Consider the following 18,327-nt stretch of genomic DNA (forward strand, 5'->3'; position numbering starts at 1 on the left):
TTTATATATAGAAATCATCTATTTTTTAATATTTAATTTCTAGTCATAATCTAGACATATTTCATATATTCAATTTAATTGCTATTCTATTTATCATATATACAATATTATTTTATTATTCATTATATACATAGATTTATATTACTAATGTTATTTCTATTTTATCTATATCCATCTATATTTGGAGGTTCATTGTTTTTAATATTATTTCTTTAAAAGCTCTGCCTCTAACCAAATAGAAACAAAAAACTCGATTATTTTAAATTCTATTTGAATATATTTTTTTATTTAGTTTTCATATTTATATCTGTAGATTTATATGTCTATATTGTGTATTCTATATTTATAAACTATTTAACGTATTTTTTACTTGTATATTAATATACTATATGCTATTTACATTCTATTATAACATACTATTTAATATAACATATTAAAATCGATAAATTATTTATATTACATACTACATACATATATTTTATATTTATATTTATTTCTATAGATTTATACTTACATATATATATGCATATATAGTTATAATAATTTTATGTCAGTATCTATTTTTGCATATTTGTATATTTTTGCCTATATGATTTATATTATTTATTAAAAACCCTCCTCTAACCAAATAAAAAACAATAAAACATTCCTTTTAAAGTCTAAGTATTTATATATTTCTATTTTCATAACAAAATATAATGTAATGTAATATATTTATATATTGGTTTCTTATATTTGCTTATATATTTTTATTCTTTATCTTTTCTATTTACAGTATCTATTAAAAAACCCTACCTCTATCCAAACACAAACCAATAAACATTCCTTTTAGACTATATTTAGCTATTTTTTAAGGTTCTGTTTTTCATGCATTCTACACCCACCCCTCCCTCTCAATGTTCTGGCACCCACCATGACCCCCCCCCCATGCCCGACTCACCTGCTCCTCCAGCGCAGCCCGGCTCCCTCTCCCAGGGACCTTGGGGTGCCCCAAACCACGTCGGAGCCCCCCTCAGCCTTTTTTCCTCACCCCAAAGAAGGCACAGAACGACTCCAACTGCCCTGGACAGCAGCAGGGCACTTGACTGCAACCCCTCCCATGTGTCCATCCCACAGAAAGTGGACTCTGCTGACACCAGAAAAGGGAGGGCAACCCCCACAAGGGCTGAAGTTCCTCCCAGCCCTGCAGACACAGGGGACAAGGGGCAGAAAGGAGGAGGGGCAGCAGAGAGGACAAGGGAAGAAAATCAACATCAAGGTGCACGATGAAATGGAACCCCCCTAAAAAAAAAAAAAAGAAGAAGAAAAATGAAAACGAAAAATAACCAAAAACGAAAAGAAACCCCTGGCATGCTGGATGGGCAGCACAAGAGGGAGGGATTAAAAATGAACAGGGACAGTGTCCTGGTTTTGGCAAATTTGGGGGAAAACCTCCAGAAGGAGCCCCAGACAGCAAACCCCACGACTCCTTCCCCCCACCCCACCGGGTTCGGGAAGAATTTCCTCGGAGAAGAGTGGGAGAAAAAAACCTCTTTATTTAACAAGCAAGACACTCCCAGCACAGGGAAAAAAGACAACACCAGCTGACAAAAAACTCTTTCACCGTTCTGAAGGGATGACGAGTTCAGTCTCTCTGGCGAGTGGTCGCCCAGTTATCAGTCTCTGGCGCTTGGGAATGGCTGCTGCAGGTGACAGAGTGTAGACTCCCGGTGTTTCTTGGGTTTCCCAGGTCCCCGTCCGGAACAGGTTCAGATGGTATCCAGGAGAGGGAGGGGACGGGGTGGAAGAGAAAACAGTCCAGGGAAAAAGTTGACTGCCTAGCTGAACTAACTAATAAGAAAAAAGCAAGGGCAAAGCGAAGGAAAGAAAAAGAGGCAGAAGCGAGCAAGCAGGCAAGCAAGCAGGCAAGCAAGCAAGCAAGCAAACCGAGCTAAACCTCTCCTAAACATAGACCATGGGGAGGTGAGCCGGCTGATAACAAGACAAAACAAAGCTTCACTCTCAGAGTCAGTCCTGGAAGCACAGGACATAATACCAAACATAATCAGGACACATGATTGGAGATAGAAACACCATAACATCACCCTAGGACAGACAGTGACCGGGACACAAGGATCCCACGGGAAACAACGGCACAGGGAGCACCACAGAGGCACAGAGAAGGACGGAGAAAAGACAGAGAGTGCCAAACACACAGCAAGGACTGAGGGGTACCATGACAAAGAGGGAACCCAGGAGCCAGAGAGGAAGCGAGCACAGCCCGTGCGGGGCGGGCAAAGACGGGCAAGGAGCAGCACAGCCACGGAGACAGAGAGGCACGGCCAGCAGGACAGAGGCTCACCAGGAGAGGGGCACAGCAAGGGAGGAGCACCGGGCAGCGCTCCTTTAGGACAAGAATATTCACACACACAAGCAATTCCTCATTTGCACCTCATTCTTATTTCACACACCCCCCCCCCCCCCCCCCCAATAAAAAATTCAGCTCATAGCACAGGCAGCTCTGGCTTTTCCCTGCACAGTATTTCTACCAAGGCCCTGGGCACAGCACGCGGTCGCGAGTCACCTGAATCAATCCTGATTTAACATTTCAAAGCTTCTCCTTCTGGCACTGCACCTTCTCAGACCCGGGCTGCCATGTTCCACTCCCCTCATGGCCACATTCAAGAACAACTGTTGCCATTCTGCAGAGAATTCCCAATATGACTCACGTATTATCAGTGGGCAGAAAACTCTTTGGGCTTCAGTTCCACCTCTCACCTGTTCCACGTGGAGGGAGGACAGGCATTAGTCACACATCACAGCAGCAGTGATGGATCAAGGCTTTTTTTTTTTTTTTTTTTTTTTTGATTGAATAAAAGGGTAAGAAAAAACAACCAGGTCTCATACAAATGTCTTGAAACACCATTAAAGCTTTTTAAACCCAAGGAGACCATCGTGATTCCTGACTTCAGTCTTCTATCCATACTGGTTTTGGCATCATGAAATCAATCAGAGTCTTTAAGAAATACTAAATCATCATGACTAAACCCCGGGCTCCTGGTCATTTGCACTTACAGCCCCTTGTAGGAAGCTCTCCAGCCTTTTTTTCCCATCCTACGTTGGACAGAGGATGGCTGTGAACCGCACGCCTCCACACAAACAGTCCTGCCGGTTCCTCAGAAAGTTTAAAATGCCTGTGATAAAAATGATAGAAAGTAATACTGCCTCTCACACTGTGCAAGAAATGGGAAGTTGGACTTTCAATGTCCCACTGAGAGATGCCGAATAAAAGCTTCCCCATGAGCTCGCACAGAGTAGTAACATTTCTTGGACGAAACTAAACTAAGATTTTTTTTTTGACCAAACAAGATAGGTCTGTATGAGAACAGCTCAGGAGGCTTTCAGGGCTCGCAGTGATGCTGGCAGAGCACAGAACGTTAAAGATGAAGTCTTAACTCCCTGAATTAATGCCCTGTGGTAGCCAAATCTTTTTGCAAAGACACATAAGACTTGCTTCTCCTTGTTTCCGAGTTCCCAAGCCGTCCTGTAATTCGTCACCTGCACTAGTGCAGACCAATCTGCCGTGGGCAAGGAACAGATCCGGCTCCTGAGCTCCAAGCCACGTGTCCCCGATGGAAACCCAAGTCAGGAATGACAAAAACACCTGTGGAAGAAAGACGAGAGAAAAATCAGAAGACACAGATATTCTTCTATTCCCACACAGAAATACCGAGCCAAGCTGTTTACCTCTGGACTCTGTTTTAAAACAGCTCCCCAGCTCTGTTCCTAGATGGAAAACGTGGAGTGGCTTTGCCCGTGCAAAGCCAATGAGCCTCCTCACAAGAAGGAACAAACCAGTTTCCTGCTAAATCAGACACCTGGAAATCTCACCTGTCACATGCTGTCATGGACCAGCAAGAGGGATCAGCATCCAGGCCCACGTGGACTTGTTCATTCCTGGCTTCTAATGCAGCAGGGACAACAGCACTGAAGGAAATGATCACGTCTTCATTTAAAGAGAACCCAACTTCTTCATCAAAGCCATCACTGTCCTCGAGCAGGACATCCACCATATCCAGGACATCTAATAAGTGAAGAAAAACATCAAAGCAAGAATCCAGACTAACAGGAAAAACAACAGACGTAGAATGCAACACTCCAGGAATACAAGGCATCTTTTTAATTCTTTTTAATTAAAAAAAAAAATAAAAAATAAAAAAAAGGATGAAAGCCACATTTGTCACGCAATACAACTTTAAGTGCAACCCCTAAATTACAGCTGAACCTCACTCTGCCTTTCAATGCTGCTGTCCAGCACGGAGCAGCTGTGGCTGCTCCTGGATCCCTGGATGTGTCCAAAGCCAGGCTGGACACTGGGGCTTGGAGCAGCCCGGGCTACTGAAAGGTGTCCCTGTTCATGGCAGGGCTGGAACTGGATGAGATTTAAGGAGCCTTGCCGGCCAAACCACTCTGGGATTCCATGACTCTGTCAACAGTCCCAGGCAGAAGGGCTAGATTTCCATTTGAGTTCAAAAACGCTGCTGCAAGAGCATGAGAGAGATTTCAAATACCGTTCAAGTGGCACAGCCACGGCAGAAATGACTTTCAGAGGTAAAGCGGCAACTTGGCAATTCCACTTCGACTTCTGATACCAAGAACACGTGGAGAGCTGAATCCTGGAGGGCCCTTACTTAACAGGATTGCCAGAGTTATCCATCCCCAGTTTGCTGATTAGGGCTAGAAAGTGTATCCCCAAGTCATGGAGTTGGGATGTTGACAGGTTACCACATACCATCAATGTGAGAGACGGGGATGCTGATGTTATCAGAGTCCTGTTTAAACAGAGCCACCTGGAGCGTGCTGGCTGCCTGAACCAGGTCTGCTGCCTTGTCAGTGTAGGGACAGGGGTTGGTCACCAGCTTCAGCAGGACCTGTCAGCAAAGGTGGGGAGAAAGGTAAGTGCACCTGCTGGCTGGCAAGTGCAGGGGAACCACACGGTACTGAGAACGACCACGTGCTGAAAGCTGGGCAGCTTTTATGAGGACAACTTCCATAGCACTTCTGCAGGATTCTGTCTACAGTTCCTGCTCTACAGGCCACACTGATGGAAAAACAAAAACCCACCACAACTTGGCACCTAGACTGCGACCACACACCGAGTACCTGGGCAGACCACAGTGGAGGCAAAGCACTGGGCATTATTCAACATCCTGAAGAGTAAACAGCAAGTGTCACCTTTCCTTGTCAAGGACCACCATCTACTGAGCTCTGATAATGTCGGCACCTAAAGAGGAGATCAAAGCTACCCACACCTACACCACTCTACCCTTACACCGACAATGCTGTAATAACAGCTGATCTCTTTGGATTTCATTTTCCTACAAATCATTTGGCTGCCCTCCCACTGAACACAAGAAGGATGCCACCTCCGTATAAAGAATCCCAAACAAGGCTTTTCTCAGAATTCATTCGCTGGTCTTTGACAGGTTTCTCAACAATAGCAACAAGACCTCCAGTTTCCACTAACACTATTCTTTGCATTTTTTTATCCAGCTGATTTGAACACCGTTACCTTTTCCAAAAACTGAATCACTGCTTCCTTCTGGTCTTCTTTTGTATTATCCGAGTGCTCCAGCCAAATTGAAAGCTCCTTCCACGTGTACTCAAACGCTCCACTGTCACGTAAAACCTGTCCAGGAAACAAAGGAGGAGGTGTGTAAATAAACCTCAAAACACCTAAAATACAAAACCCCGAGGGATGCAGATCTTTTTCTATAGTTACCTTCATGCTTCCTTCTTTTAGGAACGAAAAGAAGAGCAGGTTGATGAGGAGTCGTATCTGCCGCTCTCCTCACCCTCAGTTCAAGAGGCTCACTAGGGGGACTTCAGCTGCATAGTGGACAATAAAAATCCTACTTCTGTAATTTTTGGAAAGCAGGTTATACTGCTTTCAGAGGGCGGTACAGCTTTCTATCATCACAGGCAGTTAAAAAAAAAAGAAAAAAGCACCTTCAAAATAGCCTGTAGGGGAGTTTTAGAAAACTACCGATGAAACAGAGGAAAATCATTGCTAAATTAAACCTGAATCAGGCTACTTGTACTTAAAGCAATCAGGCAGAGGGATGAACAGTCACATAAATGAGCAGTGGGCTGTGACCACAGCAAGGTCCAGAGAGAAGTGCAAGTTGCTGGGGGTGGTGAGGAAGACAACAAGTCACACACCCTAGAGACAGGCTTTGACGTGCCTAGAAACTTCCCCCCGCTTTCCTGCTCTCCAAATTCAGGCCCTGACTGCGAGCACCCAAACTCGGTGACCCCGAGCTCCAGCTCTACAAGCAAGAAAGGAGGAGGGAGAAGAGGAAGGAATCCGAGTGACACCAGGGTTCAGCTCCCTCCCCCTAAGGCCCAGCAAGAGAGGAAACCTTGCCCAGCTTCCCGACCCTGGCACCTACGTTGGACGACTGCAATTACACAGGATGAATCTGTGCCTTTGCTCCTCTCCACACATCAAATACAAGGAAGCCATCACAACTCATTTGTTCTACAGTTACTCCGTGTACAACACCAGCAGCTCTAAAAATAACTGCTGCTCACATCAGTCTGACAGGGGAATTCATTTAAAGCAAGAAAACATGAAGGAAAAAGGATTCATTATAATATAAGCGACTATTTTTGGCAGGGTCTGGAAACAGAAATGCACCTGCAGCTCTCACAAAACCGGGCAGGAACAGAATGTGAAATCCAAAAACGAGCCTTCAGTTACATGGCACTGTGCAGAAAAGTAAGTCCTTACCATCTATTCTTAGCAGCCTTTCTGCTGACGGAACTGCCCCAACTTCCCTGTTCCTGCTTTCCCTTCAGAGAAAATGCAAAGGACTGAAGTGGAAAGTGGACACAGGAACAAGTCAAGCAGTCCATGTTCCCACCTGGCAAAAGAATCCAAAACCATCAGAAAAACGGCACATTTTGAGCAGCTTTCGGTTGAGACATTCATTGCTGGGAGACCAAGTGAACCTGCCTTTAATCCCTTGCAAGGATCAAGGGCAACTAAACCCGAATTCAGTCACTGTAACTGGATTTTTTCTTGGCAGGACAGTCTGGTTGCATTTATTCCTTATTCCTAGGGGTAAATCTCTACCCCTCCTTAGGTAACTAAAGGATGTCCTCTTTGAATAAGGTGCTAAAAACAGCAGCCTCTGGTGTCTGGTGGACTTCGAGCTGACCAGCTTTTTCTCAAAAGTCAAATAACTAATTTAAATATGCAGAGGGGGATGCTAATTTTCAAGACAAAAAGTACTCCTTGCATCAAAGCTGGGATCAGACAATAACAGAGAGGACTACTCTGCAGGGCCAGAGGAAACCGGAGAAGACTTATGAAAGGCTAGAGTGCTGAAGTACAGATTAAAGAAACGCTGATAAAAAGTAAAAATCCAAAGCAATATCTTCTTGATCAATGTCAAGACCTTTGCAGGCACCAACTGCACTGATTTATTACAGTATCAGAATTCATTCAGCCTCGGGGGGGTGCGTAAACACGACAGACATTTTCTTTGCTCTTTCATCAACTGCTGCAGTGAAGTCCGTTCACAGCATTGATTTCTGTCAAATATTTCGTTACTAGCCGGTTATCTGACAGCAAATTTCAACAAGAGGCACAGGAAAGGAGACTGGTGACCACACAATCCTGCAGCAAAGGTAACTGCTTCAAGAAAAAATCGTACAATCCTGAAATTTCAGGCCAGTGGGATAGAGTGAATATCCTGATATTTCAATTCCAAAGCTTACCTTAATGGTCTCGGGCTCCGGGGCTTGGAGGGGGGGTCGGTTCGGAAGGGCCGCCTCCGGAGGAGGGGATCCCGGGGGGAGTCAGGGGCCCGGGGAGGGGGGCGAGGCGGAGGGAGAGGAAAAAGAGGAAGATGAGGAGGAGGAAGAAGGGGGAGAGGGTTTGAGAGGAGGGGAAGCCCAAATCCGTGCTGTGTGCGGAGCTCCGACAGCACGCTGCAGCCCGCAGCTCAGTGTGAGCACGGGGCAGAGGAGGCGATTTCTGGGCATTCAATCACCCTGAGGCGGGCCCGGCACCGCCCCTGCAGCACCGTCCCCAGCACAGCTCGGTACCGCTCCGGGATCACCCGGCCCCGCCCCCGGTGCCGCCCGGGACCACTGGGGACCGCCCCTAAAGCACCGCCCCGGCCCCGCCCGGTCCCGTCCCCGGGACCTCCGTGCCCCGCCTCGCCAAGCCCCGGCTCCGCCCCGAGCCTGCCCGGGCTGCGCCGGGACCATCGCTGGCGGCCCCGCCCCTCTTCCCCGGGCCGAAGCGGGCTGAAGGAGATGTCCGCACGATTGGAAACGCCGCCGAAAATCGCACCCGTGGGATCGGTGTCGGCGTCGTGCGCAGGCATCCCACTAGAGCGAGCGGGCTCCTTGCTGTGCCACCCTCCTTTTGCAGCCAGAGTTAGAAGGTCGGGGAGCGACACCCGAGCCGCCATCTTGGGAGAGGCAGGCGCGCAGTACCGCGCTCTGCCCACAGGGTGGCGCTTGGGAGACAGGCAAGGGATGGAATCAAGGAGTGTCCCAATCCTTGAGGAAATCCCCCGGAATGAACGCCCCAAAAAACCGCGACCAGAACTGAGAAACCTCCTGCCTCTGTATGAGTGCAAAGGGTGTGCAAGGAGTGTGCAAATAGTGTGCATTAGCAATCGATCGGCAGGCATTGGCAATCGACCGCCGATCTAATCGATCGGCAGGCATTGGCAATCGATCGCCGATCTAATCGATCGGCAGGCGCGATCGATCGATCGCCGATCTAATCGATCGGCAGGCATGAGCAATCGATCGCCGATCTAATCGATCGGCAGGCATTAGCAATCGATCGCCGATCTAATCGATCGGCAGGCATTAGCAATCGATCGCCGATCTAATCGATCGGCAGGCATTGGCAATCGATCGCCGATCTAATCGATCGGCAGGCATGAGCAATCGATCGCCGATCTAATCGATCGGCAGGCATTAGCAATCGATCGCCGATCTAATCGATCGGCAGGCGCGATCAATCGATCGCCGATCTAATCGATCGGCAGGCATTAGCAATCGATCGCCGATCTAATCGATCGGCAGGCATTGGCAATCGATCGCCGATCTAATCGATCGGCAGGCATTAGCAATCGATCGCCGATCTAATCGATCGGCAGGCTCGATCAATCGATCGCCGATCTAATCGATCGGCAGGCGCGATCAATCGATCGCCGATCTAATCGATCGGCAGGCATTAGCAATCGATCGCCGATCTAATCGATCGGCAGGCATTAGCAATCGATCGCCGATCTAATCGATCGGCAGGCGCGATCAATCGATCGCCGATCTAATCGATCGGCAGGCGCGATCAATCGATCGCCGATCTAATCGATCGGTACTCGCGATCAATCGATCGCCGATGTAATCGATCGGTAGTCGCGATCAATCGATCACCGATGTAATCCATAGGCATGCATTAGTTATCGATCACCGATCTGATTTTTCCCGCCATTTTTCATTGATTTTTTTCCCCATTTCTCACTGATATTTACGGCCCATTTTTCATGCATTTTTCCCCCATTTCTCACTGATTTTTTTCCCCCGCAATTTTCGTGGATTTTTTCCCAATTTTTCCCCATTTCTCACTAAATTTTTTCCCCCAATTTCTCAATGATTTTTTTTCCCCAATTTATCAAAGATTTTTTCCACATTTCTCACCGATTTTTTCCCCATTTCTGACTGATTTTTTCGACCCATTTCTGACTGATTTTTCCCCATTTCTCTCTGATTTTTTTCCCCATTTCTCACTGATTTTTTCCACCCATTTCTCATGGATTTTTTCCCCATTTTTCCCCCATTACTCACTGATTTTTTCCCCCCATTTCTCACTGAATATTCCCCCATTTTTCATCGACTATTCCCCCATTTACCACTGATTTTTCCCCCATTTCTCGCTGATTTTGTCCTCAATTTTCGCCGATTTCTCATTGATTTTTTTCCGTTTCTCACTGATTATTTCCCTCATTTTTCATGGATTTTTTCCCCATTTTTCCCCATTTCTCACTGATTTTTTCCCCCATTTTTCATGGATGTTTCCCCCAATTTTCATGGATATTTCCTGATTTTCCCCCCCATTTCTCACTGATATTTGCCCCCATTTCTCTCTGAATTTTTCCCCCCATTTTTCATGCATTTTCCCACCCATTAATCACTGATTTTTTCCCCAATTCTCACCGACTTTTCCCCCCATTTCTCACTGATTTTACCCCATTTCTCACTGATTTTTTTAATGTTTGTATTTCTATTTCTATTTATGTTTATATTTATATTTATTGTTATTGTCTTGCATGTTTATGTTTATGTTTATATGTTTATGTTTACGTTTGTGCATGTTTGTGTCTATGTTTATATTTATGCATATCAAGGTATCCTTTAAAAACAACGCCCCACCAAAAACAAAAACAACACAAAACGCCATTCAAGAACTCCCTTATCAACACCTGAATGAAAAAACATGGCATTAGATAAATAGACCATAGCCCTTATCATACACCATCTACAAACAAAATAAAGCTATACCATACATCCTCGAAAACCACCTTCAAAGCACGACATTAGAAAAAAAAACTTTCCAGAATTAAAAGCTGTATCTAACAAAAGCCGTCTGATAAAATTAACAACCAAGCCCCCACCATCAGAGCTGCCCCTACTAAACTCCCCATCGTACATATGAAAAATCAGTTTTAAAAACCTACTTCAATTCATTCTGCCTCAAATACAAAGCCATCCAGAAAGTTACCTTCACTCAAAAACAAAAGCGCACGTAGTAAATAACATTAAAAAATAAATCAGCACACTACACACCACAAGCATAAAATATTGAATTAAAACCAAAAATACCCCTATTCATTAAAGAGCCCAGCCGCAAGCTATATTTAACTATAACTTCGTGCAAACGTACACATATCATTAAAATAGATTTCTTTCAGAATACAACTGATGATCTAAAATAGTAAAATGTCCGAGAACGATATTATAATAGGATATCCTCGATCATCCTCCCGCAAATTCTCTCCACTGTATTGTCCGACACACACCGGAAAAAAAATCCAGTTTTTACTTTTTTCAGCTAACTTCTCATTTATTAGCTGAGAGGAATGTTGAATTTGTCTTTACAAATGAGCTGTGGATCAGCCTGTAGATAAGGCTAGCACTGAGAGATAAAAGAAACAATGGGATGGATTCCACTGATTGATGAATGGAAAGAGATAGTTGCCTTTACAAACAAACGGCAGGGCTGCTGATAAATGAAATTGGATATCGAAAGATGAAAGAAGCAACGGGGGGAAACTATGAATTCTATAAGAATTAAAAATTAAAAGGGAGGGTTATACATTAGAGGGGAATTTCAGGTATCAGGCGTTCCGGGAAGTCTGTGCCTCTCAAGTACCTCAGCCAATGGGAAAAGAGAGAGGGAAATGCGGCCGGGAAAATAGGATAAAAAGGAGGCTGCGTCCTCCAAAAATTTGAGAGATCCCAGGGGAATGTCCCATGGCCTCTCCCTTTATTCGAATAAAGCAAAAAGGACTCCTCTGTTTCCTTTTTGGACATAAACCGCTGGTGTTTGTGGATTAATTTTCCTGACATTTAGCAACATATTGTAAAAAAAAAAAAAAAAAAAAAAAAAAAAAAAAAAAAAAAAGTGATCCAGAAGAGGGCAACATTGACAGCCATTCCAAGACAGGATGAACAAATGCTTTCACATTGACAGAGGATGCTGCGATGTTCTGAGAACAGAAGATAGAATAAAATAAAGGAAGGTGATGTTACAAGACAGAAAAGGGTAAAATAAAAGGAGTACCTGAGACTGGGGGGCGGGGGGGAAGAAAATGGGGAAATATTAATTGCTACACACTAGGTACAAATGCTTTTTACAAGTAATTTATGAGAAGCAAGCTAAAAGCGTCTTACTGCTGCTAGTGATATCATGCTCCAAGCTCTGCTAATAATTCCTATTTCTAGCAATAGTTAAATTGAACTCACTACATTCCAACTATTTTTCTGCTTGTTTAGATGGCAGATCCGTTTGGAACACACCTTAGTATAGCAAATTCTATGCCCAGGTAGGGACCTCTCAGTTCTTCCATAAAACATTTTCTTCTGCATTATGGCAAGCCTTTGTTTTAGCTTGACAGCTTTCTTGAAACTTAAATTTACGCATGTGTCCAAAGACATTTGCAATGTAGGCACATCATATGGAAAGTAAATAACATTCTCGAGAGGGAGTTGCTTTGTTACTGAGGGGATGAAAAGCAAGGCTAGAGCTAGTAGAACTACCCAAGAAATTGGACTTAACGCAGCTTTTACAAGGCTCAAAGTAGCCATACCGAGATGTTTGAGCTAAAAGCCCCAGTTACCAGACTTACAGGCCTAATAGTTATCACCACACCACATTCCCTGGTTGCAGTATTTTTAACAGCAGTGCAGAACGCTACTGAAAATTATTTTTAGGTTGAATTGTTCTCTCCCCTCACTGCCTGTGTAGCTGTTAGAGGCTTCCAGGAGGCTGGGGAAGCAGACTGCTGGTTTCACTTCCAGACAGGTCACTTCCGTGGTCTGCTGGAGGGCACTTTGAAGCCCGTGTCCTTTTCTTGCTCTATTGTATCTGACAACTTTCCTCCCCCACGTCTGTTTTTTAGCGGGCAGCATTTTTGGAGGGCCAGTCAAAGACCTCAGGCTCCGAGAGAATTCGTCTGCTTTGCTCTGTTTATGTGTGCAACAGATGGGAGCAGCAACTAAGTCAAGTAGTAACTTCTGAGCTGCCCAGTTATCAGTAAACCAAAATATTCTTTTGTGACTCTCGCCAGACGAACATATCATCCTATCCGAGTCACACACTGCCCCTCTGGCATTTTCCAGTCAGACAAAGAATTCCTGGCCCCTTCCTTGCATGAACCTCAGCTCTCCACCTTGTTCCAGAAAGAGTTCTAGATCCAAGGCCCAGTGAGCCAGCTACCCTTTGCTGCCCTGAGCAGTATGGAAACAGCCAAGCCCCAGCCCTGCAGCCCTGCCTAACTCGCCTTTGCCTCCCAAACCTGAACCTTTTCCTTGGCTGTGGCAGCCTCACTCATGCAATCCTGAAGACAAAAATCTGATTTGGCAGGTGAGGCCGTTTCTAACGCAAAAGCTTCACCAAGGTTTCTCTTCCAACTTCAGCCTTAAACAGTCCTGTCCTCCTCAGACAGCCCCCACCTCCAGCCTTTAGCTGTAAATACTTACTGTTTTATAGCTAATGCTTGCCACCCCTCAAAATTAAGTCTTTTGATATGCATTTACATCCCTCCCTAACCATGTCCTCATCACCCTTCCCAAACTCAGCCTCATCTCCAGGCCTAGAACCTCTCCCTAGGTGAGGGACTGTCCTCGGGTAGGAGTGCTGACAGACCTGTGCATGAGCCCAGCTGCATAGCCCGTGCTAATCCCAGCCCAGCTCTAGCCTTTAAACCCACTGGGGCTTTGGTACTGGAGGCCCAGTTACAGTAACCCCTGTGGCCGTTCCGCTTCCAGGCCATCTGGGAGTTGTGATCCCCCACCCTACACCACTTTGGTGAGAAATGCATTCCTTTCTTACAATAAAGTTTTCATTTTATGTCTAAATTCAAGCATTCCGAGAAAACGTGTAGCAATTATATCAAGACAGACATGACAGGCACCAACATTAGTCTTTCATTACACACTTTTCATGCCTTCTCTCCACAGATTTCTTTGAGGCAACTCTGACTCCTTTTCTCACAGGCAGCTCCACACAGCACCCACTCCTCCTCTCCTCTGTACGACTGGCTAAACCCCAGCCTGTCCCTTCCCCAGCCACCTGAGCCTGTCTGTCCCACACACAGCATCCTCTCACCTTGTCCATCCCTTGCACGGCCACGTGTCCCTTCCTCCTCGCAGCACAGCCAGCAGGCTCCAGCCCACACTGCAGCAGGCTCTGCACCTCCAGCTGGAGCTGTGCTTAGTGAAACTGGCAGCCAGCTGACCCACGCTTTTATAACAACCAGCCTCACTGGGCAGGCAAGGCTGTTTCCACTCCTTGCTAATCAGTACAGCTGTAACTCGTTGGCAACTAGTGCCTTCTGCACTATCCTTACAAACTGTTCTCCTACAGAAATGGACCGGAATTCCGCGGGGATTTTCCGGGGATTCCGGGGGGATTTTCCGGGGATTCCGGGGGGATTTTCTCGGGAATTCCGGGGGGATTTTGTCGGGGATTCCGGGGGGATTTTCTGGGGGATTCCGGGGGGATTTTATCGGGGATTCCTGGGGGATATTCCCGGGGATTCCGGGGGGATTTTATCGGGGATTCTGGGCATATTTTCTCGCGGATTCCGGGGGGATTTTCTCAGGGATTCCGGGGAGATTTTATCGGGGATTCCGGGGGGATTTTTCCCGGGAAATCCGGGGGGATTTTTCCCCGCGATTCCAGGGGGATTTTCCAGGGGATTCCGGGCATATTTTCTCGGGGATTCCTGGGGGATTTTCCAGGGGATTCCATGGGGATTATCCAGGGGATTCCAGGGGGATTTTATCGGGGATACCTGGGGGATTTTCCAGGGGATTCCTGGGGGATTTTCCCGGGGATTCCGGGGGGATTTTCACGGGGATTCCGGGGGGATTTTCACTGGGATTCCGGGGCGATTTCCTCAGGGAATTCCGGGGGATTTTCTCGGGAATTCCGGGAGGATTTTCCCGGGGATTCCGAGGGGATATTCCCGGGGAATTCCGGGGGGATTTTCTCCGGGATTCCGGGGGGATTTTCCAGGGGTTTCAGCGAGGAATTTCCCGGGGAATTCCCGGTGGATTTTCCAGGGGATTCCGGGTGGATTTTCTCGGGGATTCCGGGGGGATTTTCCCGAGTATTCCGGGGGGAATTTTTCGGGGAGTCCGGAGGGATTTTCCCGGGGTATCCGGGGTGATTTTACGAGGAATTCCGGGGGGATTTTCCCGAGTGTTCCGGGGGGATTTCCTCGGGGATTACGGGATGATTTTCTCTCGGATTTTTTTCCCCAATTTTTCAAGCATTTTTTCCCGCAATTTTCGTGGATTTTTCCCAAATTTTCCCCATTTCTCACTGATTTTTTTCCCCATTTCTCAATGATTTTTGCCCCAATTTATCAAAGATTTTTTTCCCCATTTCTCACTGATGTTTTTCCCCATTTTCCCCCCATTTCTCACTGATTTTTATCCCCCATTTTTCAATGATTTTTCCCCATTTCTCTCTGATTTTTTCCCCATTTCACCATGATGTTTTCCCCATTTCTCACTGATTTTTCCGTTGATTTTTCATGGATTTTTCCACCCATTTTTCGTGGATTTTTTCCCCTTTTTTCCCCATTTCTCACTGATTTTTTCCCCCCATTTATCACTCCTTTTTCCCCATTTTTCCCCATTTCTCACTGATTTTTTCCGCCATTTTTCATGGATGTTTCCCCCAATTTTCATGGATATTTCCTGATTTTCCCCCCCATTTCTCACTGATATTTGCCCCCATTTCTCTCTGAATTATTCCCCCCATTTTTCATGCATTTTCCCGCCCATTAATCACTGATTTTTTCCCCATTTCTCACCGACTTTTCCCCCCATTTCTCACTGATTTTTATCCCCCACTTCTGACTGATTTTTCCCAATTTTTCGTTGATCTTTTTCCCCATTCCTCACCGATTTTTCCCCCATTTCTCTCTGATTTTTCCATCATTTTTCATGGCTTTTCCCCCCCATTTCTCACTGATTTTACCCCATTTCTCACAGATTTTATTAATGTTTGTATTTCTATTTCTAATTATGTTTATATTTATATTTATTATTATTGTTTTGCATGTTTATGTTTATGTTTATATCTATGCAGGTTAACGTTTGTGCATGTTTATGTCTATGTTTATATTTATGCATATTTATTTTTATGCCGGCGAACGCGGGCAGGCGTTTTATGTAAACGCCTATCCGCCGGGGTCCTAGAGAGGCCGCCATCTTGAGTGTGTCGGGACTCTCAAAATGGCGGCTCGGGCGGCACCCCGCCTGACCTTCCCAAAATGGCGGCAGAAAGGGCGGGAAAAAATCAGGACCCCGGTGTGTAGGCATAAGATGCCTGATTACATCGCCGACGCCGATCCGCTCGCCGACAATTTTCCCGGACGTTTCAGAGCGTGCCGACAACGGCCGCGCGGTCCGCGGTGCCGCGGGCGTGAGGGCGCCGGCGAACGCGGGCAGGCGTTTTATGTAAACGCCTATCCGCCGGGGTCCTAGAGAGGCCGCCATCTTGAGTGTGTCGGGACTCTCAAAATGGCGGCTCGGGCGGCACCCCGCCTGACCTTCCCAAAATGGCGGCAGAAAGGGCGGGAAAAAATCAGGACCCCGGTGTGTAGGCATAAAATGCCTGATTACATCGCCGACGCCGATCCGCTCGCCGCCAATTTTCCCGGATGTTTCAGAGCGTGCCGACAACGGCCGCGCGGTCCGCGGTGCCGCGGGCGTGAGGGCGCCGGCGGGCGCGAGCAGGCGTTTTATGTAAACGCCTATCCGCCGGGGTCCTAGAGAGGCCGCCATCTTGAGCGCTGCCGCACGGCTGGGTCCCGGCCCGCGGGCCCTTCCGCCATCCTGAGAGGGGCACGGTGCAGTACCCGCCTGTGTCCACACGGCGGCAGCACTGCCGCCCAACTCAGCCCGGCACTGCCGCCCTGTCAGGGACAGCCAGAGAAGGGAGAGAGTTCCAAGCACCAGAGTCCCCACCCGTCATAAAATCCTCTCAATGAACGCCCCAAAAAAACCCCGACCCAAACTAAAAATGCCCTGCCTCTGACCAAATGAAAAAAAAACCCTTTTATATATAGAAATCATCTATTTTTTAATATTTAATTTCTAGTCATAATCTAGACATATTTCATATATTCAATTTAATTGCTATTCTATTTATCATATATACAATATTATTTTATTATTCATTATATACATAGATTTATATTACTAATGTTATTTCTATTTTATCTATATCCATCTATATTTGGAGGTTCATTGTTTTTAATATTATTTCTTTAAAAGCTCTGCCTCTAACCAAATAGAAACAAAAAACTCGATTATTTTAAATTCTATTTGAATATATTTTTTTATTTAGTTTTCATATTTATATCTGTAGATTTATATGTCTATATTGTGTATTCTATATTTATAAACTATTTAACGTATTTTTTACTTGTATATTAATATACTATATGCTATTTACATTCTATTATAACATACTATTTAATATAACATATTAAAATCGATAAATTATTTATATTACATACTACATACATATATTTTATATTTATATTTATTTCTATAGATTTATACTTACATATATATATGCATATATAGTTATAATAATTTTATGTCAGTATCTATTTTTGCATATTTGTATATTTTTGCCTATATGATTTATATTATTTATTAAAAACCCTCCTCTAACCAAATAAAAAACAATAAAACATTCCTTTTAAAGTCTAAGTATTTATATATTTCTATTTTCATAACAAAATATAATGTAATGTAATATATTTATATATTGGTTTCTTATATTTGCTTATATATTTTTATTCTTTATCTTTTCTATTTACAGTATCTATTAAAAAACCCTACCTCTATCCAAACACAAACCAATAAAACATTCCTTTTAGACTATATTTAGCTATTTTTTAAGGTTCTGTTTTTCATGCATTCTACACCCACCCCTCCCTCTCAATGTTCTGGCACCCACCATGACCCCCCCCCCATGCCCGACTCACCTGCTCCTCCAGCGCAGCCCGGCTCCCTCTCCCAGGGACCTTGGGGTGCCCCAAACCACGTCGGAGCCCCCCTCAGCCTTTTTTCCTCACCCCAAAGAAGGCACAGAACGACTCCAACTGCCCTGGACAGCAGCAGGGCACTTGACTGCAACCCCTCCCATGTGTCCATCCCACAGAAAGTGACTCTGCTGACACCAGAAAAGGGAGGGCAACCCCCACAAGGGCTGAAGTTCCTCCCCAGCCCTGCAGACACAGGGGACAAGGGGCAGAAAGGAGGAGGGGCAGCAGAGAGGACAAGGGAAGAAAATCAACATCAAGGTGCACGATGAAATGGAACCCCCCCTAAAAAAAAAAAAAGAAGAAGAAAAATGAAAACGAAAAATAACCAAAAAACGAAAAGAAACCCCTGGCATGCTGGATGGGCAGCACAAGAGGGAGGGATTAAAAATGAACAGGGACAGTGTCCTGGTTTTGGGCAAATTTGGGGGAAAACCTCCAGAAGGAGCCCCCAGACAGCAAACCC

At 45.5% G+C, this 18,327-nt stretch overlaps 2 protein-coding genes and 1 long non-coding RNA gene across 9 annotated transcripts in view; all 3 read right to left on the reverse strand.

Moving 5' to 3' along the window:
• The window catches only part of LOC148221224 (nucleolar pre-ribosomal-associated protein 1-like), a 33,758-nt gene extending 32,672 nt beyond the window's left edge, over positions 1-1,086 (reverse strand). The window contains exon 1 of one of the 2 annotated variants that reach the window (XM_088178744.1): positions 941-1,086. The gene's annotated coding sequence lies outside the window, so the exon portion shown is untranslated. The remainder of the gene's footprint in view (positions 1-940) is intronic. The other variant, XM_088178749.1, reaches the window with a different exon arrangement.
• A 429-nt stretch (positions 1,087-1,515) lies between these two features.
• On the reverse strand, positions 1,516-3,641 carry LOC148221225 (uncharacterized). Its single transcript, XR_015808421.1, has 2 exons — positions 3,055-3,641; positions 1,516-2,757 (listed from the first exon to the last, which is right to left on the reverse strand). It is a non-coding gene; the product is annotated as an uncharacterized LOC148221225 (long non-coding RNA).
• Positions 3,642-3,777: 136 nt separating this feature from the next.
• Positions 3,778-18,317, reverse strand: LOC148221226 (nucleolar pre-ribosomal-associated protein 1-like). Of its 6 annotated transcripts, none has more exons than XM_088178755.1 (5): positions 17,805-18,317; positions 5,762-5,868; positions 5,552-5,668; positions 4,772-4,910; positions 3,778-4,063 (listed from the first exon to the last, which is right to left on the reverse strand). In XM_088178755.1, the coding sequence occupies exons 2-5, from the start codon at positions 5,765-5,767 to the stop codon at positions 3,867-3,869; spliced, it is 459 nt and encodes a 152-aa protein (XP_088034881.1). In that variant the 5' UTR covers positions 5,768-5,868; positions 17,805-18,317; the 3' UTR covers positions 3,778-3,866. The 6 variants fall into 6 exon arrangements, with proteins under 6 accessions (XP_088034881.1, XP_088034883.1, XP_088034878.1 ...); XM_088178757.1 differs by lacking the exon at positions 17,805-18,317 and adding an exon at positions 7,765-8,100; XM_088178752.1 differs by having other exon boundaries at positions 5,552-5,868.
• Between the last annotated feature and the right edge of the window lie 10 nt (positions 18,318-18,327).

Source organism: Sturnus vulgaris, chromosome 25, assembly GCF_052056855.1.
Source record: "Sturnus vulgaris isolate bStuVul1 chromosome 25, bStuVul1.hap1, whole genome shotgun sequence".
In the NCBI taxonomy this organism is placed as follows: Eukaryota; Metazoa; Chordata; class Aves; order Passeriformes; family Sturnidae; genus Sturnus; species Sturnus vulgaris.

Excerpts from the sequence above, each read along its gene's own strand:
- LOC148221226 (XM_088178752.1), bottom strand. The coding sequence starts at position 5,767 with ATGAAGGTAACTATAGAAAAAGATCTGCATCCCTCGGGGTTTTGTATT. Across the intron at positions 4,911-5,551 it reads TGATTCAGTTTTTGGAAAAG|GTCCTGCTGAAGCTGGTGAC; the intron begins GTAACGGTGTTC and ends CTTTGCTGACAG. Across the intron at positions 4,064-4,771 it reads CCCCGTCTCTCACATTGATG|ATGTCCTGGATATGGTGGAT; the intron begins GTATGTGGTAAC and ends TTCACTTATTAG.